Source organism: Ipomoea nil, unplaced genomic scaffold (assembly GCF_001879475.1).
Source record: "Ipomoea nil cultivar Tokyo-kokei standard unplaced genomic scaffold, Asagao_1.1 scaffold2704, whole genome shotgun sequence".
Taxonomy (NCBI): Eukaryota; Viridiplantae; Streptophyta; class Magnoliopsida; order Solanales; family Convolvulaceae; genus Ipomoea; species Ipomoea nil.
This window is the reverse complement of record NW_017619132.1, coordinates 3,674,004-3,685,355: the sequence shown is the minus strand read 5'-3', so window position 1 is coordinate 3,685,355 and position 11,352 is coordinate 3,674,004. Positions and strand designations below refer to the sequence as shown.

At 33.2% G+C, this 11,352-nt stretch overlaps 2 protein-coding genes across 2 annotated transcripts; one reads left to right on the top strand and one right to left on the bottom strand.

The window, feature by feature from the left end:
- The first annotated feature begins 4,177 nt into the window (after window positions 1-4,177).
- On the top strand, window positions 4,178-6,389 carry LOC109156161 (oxygen-independent coproporphyrinogen-III oxidase-like protein sll1917). The gene is made up of 2 exons (XM_019304016.1): window positions 4,178-5,161; window positions 5,649-6,389. Exons 1-2 carry the CDS (start codon window positions 4,377-4,379, stop codon window positions 6,277-6,279), a joined length of 1,416 nt encoding a protein of 471 aa, XP_019159561.1. The 5' UTR covers window positions 4,178-4,376; the 3' UTR covers window positions 6,280-6,389.
- A 233-nt stretch (window positions 6,390-6,622) lies between these two features.
- Window positions 6,623-9,351, bottom strand: LOC109156162. The gene is made up of 9 exons (XM_019304017.1): window positions 9,108-9,351; window positions 8,446-8,468; window positions 8,188-8,272; window positions 7,891-8,100; window positions 7,559-7,681; window positions 7,433-7,490; window positions 7,274-7,347; window positions 7,074-7,162; window positions 6,623-6,995 (listed from the first exon to the last, which is right to left on the bottom strand). The coding sequence occupies exons 1-9, from the start codon at window positions 9,219-9,221 to the stop codon at window positions 6,926-6,928; spliced, it is 846 nt and encodes a 281-aa protein (XP_019159562.1). The 5' UTR covers window positions 9,222-9,351; the 3' UTR covers window positions 6,623-6,925.
- Window positions 9,352-11,352: the final 2,001 nt, after the last annotated feature.

Genomic DNA, 11,352 nt, shown 5'->3' with positions numbered 1-11,352 from the left:
TAAGTACCAAAAGTGATAGGATATTTTCTTTAATTTGTGTATATAAGGTTCAAGTATAAATCTCACTTTGATCAATGTTTAGAATTTTATGTTTTATCTAAAGTACGTAACAAGTTTTAATGATTAAAATAATTCTAATCTAAAAATGTTAGTTTTGTCTAAAGAATTACGTTAATTCTAGAAATGTTTCATTGACTATTGACATTTATTAATTTTTATCTCTAATTTTCAATTAGATCATAAATGATCCCTTAACGATTGATATTTACAAATTTTCATCATCGACTTTCAATTTAACCATAAATGGTCCATCTACTATTGATTTTGTTTCAAATTTGATCATTTAGTTAAATATCCATTTAGAAAACATTAAATTTAAAGGTAATAATGTAAAAATTGGTAAATGTTAATAGTCAAGGAATTTCTAACTCTCTTTAGGCTAATTAATATGCCATTCCCACTAAAAATTGAACTTAGAAACCTTGCAATTATCAAGTTAACAATATGATCAACCAACTTGACTGAATTGCCCTCAAAAAATGTAGAAATGTAGCTTGTCACCGAAAAACCCTAGTGATGAAAACTTCATGAGAACTCTTTTATATAATGTATGGTGTAATTAATATGAAAGCATAACTCTCATGACAATAACAAAATGAAATTCTAATGTTACATGCAAATTTGCATGAGATTGCCGATGTGCCATGCAATTTATTAAGAGTATAAAATAAATATAACAAATTTGTTAAACATTCCCAATTCTCTTGTAAAAGTATGCTTCTTCAATATGTTTGTTTTTTTTTTTTTTTTCATCGAGTGTACCCACATTGAGTTGGTTTGTTGAATTTAATTTAGGGGTGCAGGTTCAAAGAGTAAGATCTTTTGACTTGTGTCTCCACCCAATGCAGTATTTTGAATTAAGCCTTCTAAGAATAGAATAATTATTTGGAGTGAAAGTGAAAAACTGCTTTAGGACTATAAAAGATGGGCTACATTTATGAAAATCATGTACTCAACAAAGTTAGACAATAGTTACATAATAGATCTTTAGGAATGTTATATATAATTCCTGAAAAGGAAAGAAAAAGACAAGCGATCAATATTTTACACAAGCAACACAAATTTGAAAATTTTGAATAAAGTTGAAATGCATCTACGGAGAAAGAAAAAAAAATATCTTTAAGTATTAATAACTATCATAAATTATGTTGAAGTTCAATTCAAAGTCTTTCAAAAATGTCTAAACGTACTGGATATGATTAATGATATATTCTGAACAATCATATATTTCAATACAAGTTACAAGTGCATGTAGCATTCACTGTTGAAAATTATGGAATATAATTTACGACTACTTGAAAGTGATATTAAATCAAGTTGAAAGCAAAAAGTGGTCGGAAATAGCAACAAAGGTTTTTCCGGATACCGAAAGTGGTCGGAACAAGGCTTTCGACTTGATTTAAGATCACTTTCAGGTGGTCGGAAATTCCATAATTTCCAGTAGTGATTGTATGTGTATATATATATATATATATATATATATATATATATATATATATATATATATCAGAACAGTTTGTATATATTAAATTTAAACTTTTAAAATAATTTTTAGGTATAAAACCTCACATTACAACTAAGAAAAACTATGAAAAAGGAGCATTAAACATTTTTATAATTCACAACAAAATATGATTATCTAAAAGTTTGATGTGCCTAATACAATCAACATGTACGTACTACCTTCAATATATATAATGTTGCCGTACGAGACAATAAGACCAATATAATCTTGATGTCTTAAAAAAAAAAAAAAGATCAATCTTGACTGCTTCCATGTACAACATTTGCATGAGAAGTTGAGAACCTAACTCTCATGCACTAACAAAATGAAAATCCAATGTTACATACAATTTTGCATGAGATTGACCGCTTTGTTATGCACTAATATATATTTGAAGGTAAAAATAACAAATTAGATTAACATTCCTGATTCTCTCGTAAAAGTATGACTCTTCAATATATGTGTTTTTTCAATCTAGAGTACATACTAATTTTAATTGAGTTAAATTTGAGACGTTGGAAGAAATTAAATTAAAATATTGAAAGTTGATCAAATAAGATCTGATTCAACCAAAATGGGGTTACGTTGTGTATTGCAACATTATTAGATGGGTCTATGTTTGTTTGAGGAAATGCAACCAACCTATGGCCAGTCACAAAGTCTAGAACAGTAATAAAAAACGATGCATAAAAACAACTTTCTTCGTTCCTATATAGACCAACAATGGAGAAGTCTATTCAGAGATCTTCCTCCACAATCTTCAGCAGCCTCAGTGGCCTCAGTGACCGTGGAGGAGTGCGGCCATGCAGATATGGAAGCAGTGGTACGGTGAATTTGTTCCAAAAATTAAAACTCTTTGTGCGTCATGATTCCATGAATGTGAGCTTGGCTAAAGAAAGGAAGACCGGCCAGTATTGAGAGTTAGAAATAGTTAAAATATAGAAATTTAACGGCAGGTGTGATTATAATTTATGAAAATGTTCTATTGAATTTTAGCATTCCGTTTTGAATCAATCTTGTTCTTAATTAAGTGTGGATTTGCACCATTTTCATATTGTTTTACAAATTTATGTTGTTCTGACCTTTCACTTTTGAAATTTTAATTTTAAATAAGGTTTAAAATTCATCCACTGGGAATAAGGGAAACCATATATGCAGGGAAAAAAGAAAAGTTAAAGTATTAATCTCTATGATAGATTATGGTCTTCAACCCTTTTGTTTTAACTAGCTAGTTCATCCCATGAGATTTTGTTTTTGTGCATAAAATTACTTATACTAGTCTCTGGTCTATTAAAATACAACAATAAAATCATATACACCATGTTTTATGTGTATATACAAGGTCTAACTGTCTAAGTATAAATAATCTCATTTTGATCAATATTTAGAATTTTATGTTTTTTTATCTAAACTACTTACACACGTTATAATGAATAAAATAATTATAATCTAAAAAGTGTTAGTTTTGTCTAAAAATTATAATGAATCAAATAATTTTAGGGACGTTTGATACTATACCTTTCTATCAATTAAATTCTTGGAGAAATATTTGATGAGAATAACTTTAATTTGCAAGAAAATTAATTAATATGTTTGTTTCGTGTTAATTACCAACGAAACATAAGAATTAAATTACCTAAAAAATTAATTAATATGTTTGTTTCTTTTAATAATAAATTAAAAGCTAACCATTCGGTTCGGGTTGGATTGGTTTGGGTTACCCAAACCGACATGTCCATCCCTAATGTGTAATGTATCATTGTTATATACAACATTTTAAAAAATATATAACGAATAATTAATAGTTTAATAAATCAATTATAAATTAATAAATCATATGCCAAAAAAAAAGTGCAATTTACAACAAGAATATTCAAAATATAAAATAATACATATGTATAAAAGTGTTGAGAAAGACAATCTTTTTCGATAAACACTGTTGGTATCCTTCGTATATATGGTGGGAGAGACAAACTTATTATATTTATAAAACTCTTTTAACTTGGCACAAAAAAAAATAAATACGTAACTAAATAAATTCGATAAATTCACAATTTTCTTCTTTTGGAGAGTTTTCACTTCCATTCGTACTTTTTTTTTTATTTAAATATTAGATGGTATATTTCTAGATAATTCTTTTTTGCCACCTTTGTAGCAACACCAAATGAGCAAACAACTTTCATTTTGAACTTTCTATTGGTATTATGTAACCTTCTTTTATGTAATTGATGAAATGTAAACTACTCAATTTTTTATTTATTTTTTGTGACCAGAGAAACTCACAGTCACTATCTGAGAGTATATATTAATTAGAAAATTTCCAGAGTAACTGGCTCTAACTAAGAAAGCCTTCCGAGAATGATTGACGATTACTTTCAGAGTCAAACTTATAATCTTGTGATTACAAAATCAACCGCCTGAAAACCTGAAGTTACCCCAAACCAATGGTGGAGCCTCAATGGAAACAGTGGGACAGCTGCCTCCACTCCCCCACCCCATAATTATGTGTGTGTGTAAATATAAATATAAATATATATATATATATCAAAGTTTAGATATTAGCTTTACTCTTTTGTCTCCACTGGAAAAGATTTCTGGATCCGCCAATACCCCAAACCATTCAATTTGTTACTTTTAGCACTAGTTGTTAAGGAAGGGCATCAATAAACTTGTGTTAGTTTGCCATTGCTATCTATTAGGTTTCCACTTTCCATCTATGGCTTTCTGCTACTGAAATCTTCAATGTTGTTTCATAGAACCAAAGAAAACAGAGTTCTGTGCGATATCGTAGTTATTACAGTTATTGGTTAACATGCTGAGATCAGCTTTCACTCCCATATTCACGACCTTTCCCTCCAACACCAAGCCTCCCATGCTGGCGCGCACGATAATCAACGCAGTAACGAAATCCCCAGAAACTGTTCGACGAAATGCCTCAATCGATTTTCCAACCCTGCATAAGCTCCCCCCAACGTCAGCTTACGTTCACCTCCCATTCTGCCGGAAGCGCTGCCACTACTGCGACTTCCCCATCCTAGCCCTCGGCGCCTCCTCTTCCCGGCCAGATGATGACCCGCGAATTGTCGACTACGTTGAACTCATTTGCAGAGAAATTAAGGCCACCCCGGTAAACTCAAACACCAATCCGCCTCTCGAAACTGTCTTTTTCGGTGGCGGGACACCTTCTCTCGTGCCCCCTCGGCTGGTTTCGTTAGTCCTGGACGCATTGAATTCAAAATTCGGGTTGTGCTGCGGTGCTGAAATATCAATGGAGATGGACCCGGGAACATTTGGCGCTGTGAAGTTGAAGGAGATGATGAAGTTGGGAGTGAACAGAGTGTCTTTGGGAGTTCAGGCCTTTCAGGAGGAGCTGCTGAAAGCTTGTGGTAGAGCTCACGGTTTGAAGGAGGTTCATGAGGCTATAGAGACTGTTGGGTTATGCGGGGTTGAGAATTGGAGCATGGATCTCATATCGTCTCTTCCGCTTCAGACACCACAAATGTGGGAAGAAAGCTTGAGGCGCACCATTGAAGTGCAGCCTACTCATGTTTCAGTATATGATTTACAAGTTGAACAAGGCACCAAATTTGGGATACTGTGAGTTTCATGACTAGCCTCTCTTTAATCTGAAAATTTGATCATATAGTTCTGAATACTAAAGAGCTTCTTCCATCAATGAAGAATATCACCATTAGCCCTGGGGATGGGAGTGTGGGAGTTTCACTCTCTTGTGAGGTGGCTTCGCGCACCAGACACTAGTCCTCCCACCTAATGGGCCGCTGAATTTACCCCTCCACAATCCTGTCGGGTCAAGGTGTGAGGGCCTCGGGGAGACGGATTTCGCCTTTTGGGCAAGAAGATCTAAATTTGTTCTTTAAGTAAATGAAAATGTTGAATTGAGGCCATTTATTAGAAAGGGTAAATAGTTCTTCGATCTTTCCTTTGTTCATCAAGAAAGTAAAGTTGATCAAAACCATGGGAATAATAACTTAGTATAACCAGTTTGTAATGAGGAACAATCAGCTGGGGTTTGAGTGTGTTTCTCAGAATGTCAATTTCATGCATTAAAGTTTTGTTTTTGCAGGTATACTCCTGGAGAGTTCCCCTTGCCTTCTGAAAACCAATCTGCCGAGTTTTATAGAATGGCTTCTAAGATGCTATCTGAAGCTGGTTTTGACCATTATGAGATCAGTAGCTACTGCAAGACTGGTTACAAGTGCAAGCACAACTTTACATACTGGGAAAACAAACCTTTCTATGCTTTTGGACTCGGGGCAGCCAGTTTCCTCAACGGATCAAGGTTTTCCAGGCCAAGGAAGCTCAAAGACTACACAGGATATGTGCAGAGTTTAGAGGCTGGAACAGTAAATTGCTTTGGGAACAATAATGTGGATCCTCAGGACATAGCCATGGATGTTGTCATGCTCTCGCTGAGAACTGCAAGGGGTTTGGATTTGAAGTCTTTTGGTGAAGCCTTTGGTAGCTCAACTGTTCTCTCCCTTTGTGATGTCTATAAACCATATATGGAAAGTGGCCATATACTGTGCTTGGATGAGCAGAGGAGAAACATTACAGCAGATGAATTCAGTACTTTGTTAACTGATAAGTGCAAGATCAAAGACAAACTTGCTTTCATTCGTCTCAGTGACCCTGATGGTTTTTTACTATCCAATGAGTTGATATCTCTCGCGTTTCGTGCTATATCTCCTGACTGAGTGCTTCTAGTCTTTTTGGAGTGCATAAAAGAGTAATACTTCAGGTACTCTCAAAAGTTAAAAACTTTAATGTGACATACTATGATTAATTGATTATACTTTGATGAAAATAGTTATATTTTGATAACGACATACTGTGATTAGTTAATTATACTTTGATGTGACATGCTGTGATTAGTTGATTATACTTTGTGCGACATACTATGATTAATTGATTATACTTTGATGAAAATAGTTATATTTTGATAACGACATACTGTGATTAGTTAATTATACTTTGATGTGACATGCTGTGATTAGTTGATTATACTTTGATGTGACATAATATGATTACTTGATTATGTAAGGAAACTAGCCCATACTCTTATTTTTGATATGATGGTATATGTATAAATTGTGAATATTACAATACATGCGAGTCCTGGCACAAAAGAATTAGCCTATGGAGAGATTTGTTCTGTTTGCACTCTGAACCATAAGCTCATTTGTAATATCTCAAGCAAAATTGTTACTTGGGTGTTTATAGAAATGTTACAACAAAAACCATGGTCAATTTGAGCCCCACTTTTCCATAAGATCATTTAATCCCAAGATGCCCGGGATGAACCTTCGATGTTGAACCATGGTCAAAGAAATCCGAGTTGCGTTAAGTAGGCTTTGCTTTTTTTCCAACTTTTGCGATGCGCTTAAGATCCTGTGTTCCGCTTCTCATTTCTCTGCAGCATAAACATGACATTTCATACACAGGGTAAAGTTTCGTGAAGATGGAAATATTTAGAGGCTGGAAATGGCACCTTTGATAGAGATAAACAATTAGGTAGAATATCGGGAGCAGCATCAATGTTAATACTGAAGCTGCCAAGTAGAACCTATTTGTATGTTTCTGTATAGAAAGAAAAAAAAGTAGTAAATCAATCAATATATTTGATCTCTATTCTTTTCTCTTTTTAATTTTTTTTTTTTTTTAATAATATGTACTAAAATGAATCCTTACCTTGCCTCCTCTAGGAAAAAGTTTTTTCTGACCTGAGCAAGAATGGGCATCACAGAATTGGTGCAAAAACAACTCTACAAAAGAAAACACATAAAAAGTTACTAAAACCAACAATCAGCAGTTTTTATATTCTAGCCTTTATGGAGTGGGACACGGTACCATGAAGACGACTTGCTTTTGGACCCTGGTGAACGGGAAAACAGCCGTTTGCAAGACTCTGTATAGAAGAAGGGAAGTATTAACAAAGTAACCTCAAAGCAAAACTTGGTCGAAGTGCAGGACAACCTCACATAAATGACGATTCCTTGAAGTAGACGCAGGATTGCATTTGGTCTTCCGAGATTTTGACTCATCCAAAACGTCACAATGCAGTGCTCCACACAAATCGGCCAAGCACTTGCTATGACTCTGAAATCAATGAGAGCATATCAATCTTTCATCCTAATTAGTATGGCAGAGGAAATGACGATTCTTAGTACATAGCATGTAAGTAATATGATTAGATTCAACCGGAAAAAAATTGTAAAAATGTCCTAATTGCACATATTTTACTTGTTTAATGGTTTAATTATGAAGTATATAATTTTATTTTTTTTCTCTTTCAAAAAAGTACTTACAACATTTAGAAGATTAGAATGTCTGTTGTCAAAATGCTGATCGAGAAATTTTTCAGCTCGGAAACTTTTTTTGCAGTATCCACAGCGCCATTCATTTATATCCACATGAATCTTGTGATCCTCCTGATCTCTGTAAATGTCATTACTGGGATGAAGTCTACATTTCGTTGAAAGCTCATACTTTTCTTGTTCCAGGAATGGCATCAAATACTGCAAAGTACCCAAAATCGAGTTTCACTCTGTTAATCAAAACAAAGATACCGAAATCATCTTTGTGCAAGGTTGATTTCCACATACCTCCTGTATAACTTTCCATGCAACTCGACTTCTCTCTCTGGAGCAATGAATTTCGTGAACACCTGACTGCTCTTGGTCAAGAATTCTAAGCAAGCATCAAATCAGACAATTTTGCTAGATAAAGTGTATTTATTTCAATATTATGGCTCTTAATGGATACCATTTCATATTGAATTTCATCTTCAAAATCCAAAGTACATATAGCAGCATGGCACTACATTTAACAGAAAACAAGACATTAAAACCACAGAATCTTACCTTGACGATAATTCCTCTACCTCCTGCACCACAATAAAACCAAAACTTCAGAACTAGAATAATTGTGCATGACACCAAAAAAGGACAAGCTTCATATGCAGGAATGCAGGATTCAAGAAACCAAAACCAAAAAAAAAAAACTTTAAGACTTAACAAGAAATTTTAAAAACAAAACAAAAAGATTACAAGTTCCTATTGGTATTCTCAATTTGAACCAGTCAGTTATGGATAACCTAGCTGGTTTACCTCGCTAGCGTCACAAGGCAAGGTTTACCGAGTGCAGGCTATGGCTACGGTTTCCTTCGTCACCCAAAAAAAAACAAAAAGGTGTATCACTGAATCTTCAATTGGGTGTCTGGTGATGGAATCAAAATCAAGAATTTAAGTGAACAAGGCTCTTTATGAGATGATAATATCAGAAACGAAATCTTAATGAAAAATTATAGGTTCTTCCCCAACTAATCACTTAATAAGGGCTATTGAGCTGCTCCATTGACTCAAGAATCAATTTTGAAAATAAAAATTTATGCGCATACAGACAAACAAACCCGAGTGGATTATAATCGAAATTGAATCATAATTAAATTGCAGAGGAAAATTCACAGAGAAGTCATCAATACAACAAAAATTTAAGTGATAAAGAATTGAATTGTGGGGAGAACCTGATCTAACTGAGCAAGAACTGGTGAAGAACGGCACGCGAAGAGGAGAAGCAGAAGAAGAAGACAAAATCTATGCGCTAACAATTTTACTTCTTCTCTCCCACTGTTTCGCATCTTTGCCCTCTCTCTTCTTCAAGATTCACCCAATTTCTTTCGTCTTTCTCCGCTTTCCTCCTTCCCCTATTTTCTACTCTTCGTTTCCATACATGCTTGCCCTTTCTTATTTCTCAACTTACTCTAATTTTCCTCAAACTATGAATTAATTGCATATTTGCATACCAACCAAAATCAATTTAAGTGGAATAATTTTAGACTCAAAAAAAAAAAAAACAAAAAAAACAAAGTGGAAATAATTTTAAAATATAGATTTGTATATCTGTCTTAAAAAAAGTGATTGAATAAGTGAAATATAATTCTTATATTTAAAAGTTATGAGTTTAGTTCTTATTCATCGTGAAAGTAGCTAGTCATATCAATTTCATTATCACAATAAGCCTTTTGTTTTGCAAACAAAAATGAATAGCATTTATATGCAACAGTGATGAAAAATTCACTTTCTTAATTAAAACACGTATATTTTGTGTGACATTAATGGATGTTGATAACTATAAATTTACTATCTTGCTAATGTGAGTCTATGGCATCAAGATGATAATATTTTAATCTTTTAAACTTTAATATTATGAGAGAAAAATGTACATTATAGTTCAAAATGTTAAATATAAAACTTTTTTTTTTTAATATTAAATATAGAAGTAGACCATATTTCTGGTTAAACCCTTAAGAATCCTAAGAGAAAGGGGCTCCAAACCCCTCTACCAAAGCCTCAGCCTAGTGATAAAGGTTTGTATGGCCATTAGAAGACATTTCTAATTACAAAAACACATGGGATCAAATGGAAAGAAACAACATGGCCTTAAAGCGAGTCTCGACACACAAGGATAGTTTACAAAGAAGGTGGAGCAGGAGGGGTAGCCACAATTTGACAAAAAGACCCATTAGTTTGAGAAAGAAGACAAGACCTATCATTAGATATAAATAGGCCGCCATGAGCTAAGAGGCCATAGAAGGGGGTCGATCATGAGAGAGTCTAGACATCTTATAAACTTATGATTAGTAGCTTGTAAACTTGTTCTCTTGACAAAAAGAAAAATTTTCTCACTTTTTTTCATTATTCCATTCCAATTTCCTTTATAATATTTGTGATTGCCTTGTGCTTAAGAGAATAATCTCAAGTTAAAAAAAAAAAAAAACAAAAAACAAAAAAAACAAAAAAAATCCCATCACAAAGCATATGCAGAATTTAACTACTTCACACATACTTTCTACCATTGCGAGACGTTTGATTGGAGGGAATTACAATTTCATTCTTACGTAATTTCAAAGACAAGTAAATTCCTTTGTTTGGTTGGAGGAAATTGCAATTTCCTTATTTTCATAGAATTAGAATCTCATGGTTCATTTGGTATTTCAATTCCATGATTTTTAGGAATAAAAAAATAACATTGAGACAAAATTACGTCTCATTTTTTAACTTAAAATTAATGTTCGACTTCTCCTTCTCGATCATAGCGTGATGAACCTTTCCTATGATATTTTTTGGATGTAAGCTTTTAAAAAACTTAACATTTTATTTAATTAGGTTGTGAATTTTTATTTTTATGAAGTTTATTTGGATGTAAGCTTCTAAAGCTTAACATTTGACAAAAAAATTGCATGAAAATTAATTAGAGTCTATCTAATTTAAGAGATATTGTAGATGAGTGGACGAGTGGTATTTGAATATGTTTTGTGTGTGTGTGTGTGTTTGAATATGTAGATGGGTCCAAGAGATATTTCAACACAGCAGAGCAGTATGACGTGTTTTAAATTTATTTTGGGGGTAAAATAGAAAATATTAAATTTAGACTATTTCTGAAAACTCAGGAATAGCCTAATACCAGGCTGCCAGGAATCTCTATTCTCCTTACAAGAGGAATATGTCATTCACATAAACATTGTTTCTGAGAATAGAAGATTTTACCAAATAAAAGAATAAATCTATTACTTATTCCATTCAAGCTTATTGCGCGAATCAAACGTACCATTATAATAGAGAATAGAGTTGCGAATAGATTGTTCAAGAATCCCAAATTAAAACTAATTGCCTAATTGGAGTTACATCTACTCTTCATTACACTTGCTGCATGTGAAATGGCCCATAGTGATATATACGGATAGTTATGCTGTGCACATCCGTATGCAC

What these genes read in the sequence shown, in the direction of transcription:
- LOC109156162 (XM_019304017.1), bottom strand. Translation starts at nt 9,221, where the DNA reads ATGCGAAACAGTGGGAGAGAAGAAGTAAAATTGTTAGCGCATAGATTT. An exon ending in AAAAGCAAGTCGTCTTCATG is followed by an intron (nt 7,348 to 7,432) that starts GTACCGTGTCCC and finishes TTTCTTTTGTAG; the next exon opens with AGTTGTTTTTGCACCAATTC. An exon ending in ATTGTTTATCTCTATCAAAG is followed by an intron (nt 6,996 to 7,073) that starts GTGCCATTTCCA and finishes TTTATGCTGCAG; the next exon opens with AGAAATGAGAAGCGGAACAC.
- LOC109156161 (XM_019304016.1), top strand. Translation starts at nt 4,377, where the DNA reads ATGCTGAGATCAGCTTTCACTCCCATATTCACGACCTTTCCCTCCAAC. An exon ending in GGCACCAAATTTGGGATACT is followed by an intron (nt 5,162 to 5,648) that starts GTGAGTTTCATG and finishes TTGTTTTTGCAG; the next exon opens with GTATACTCCTGGAGAGTTCC.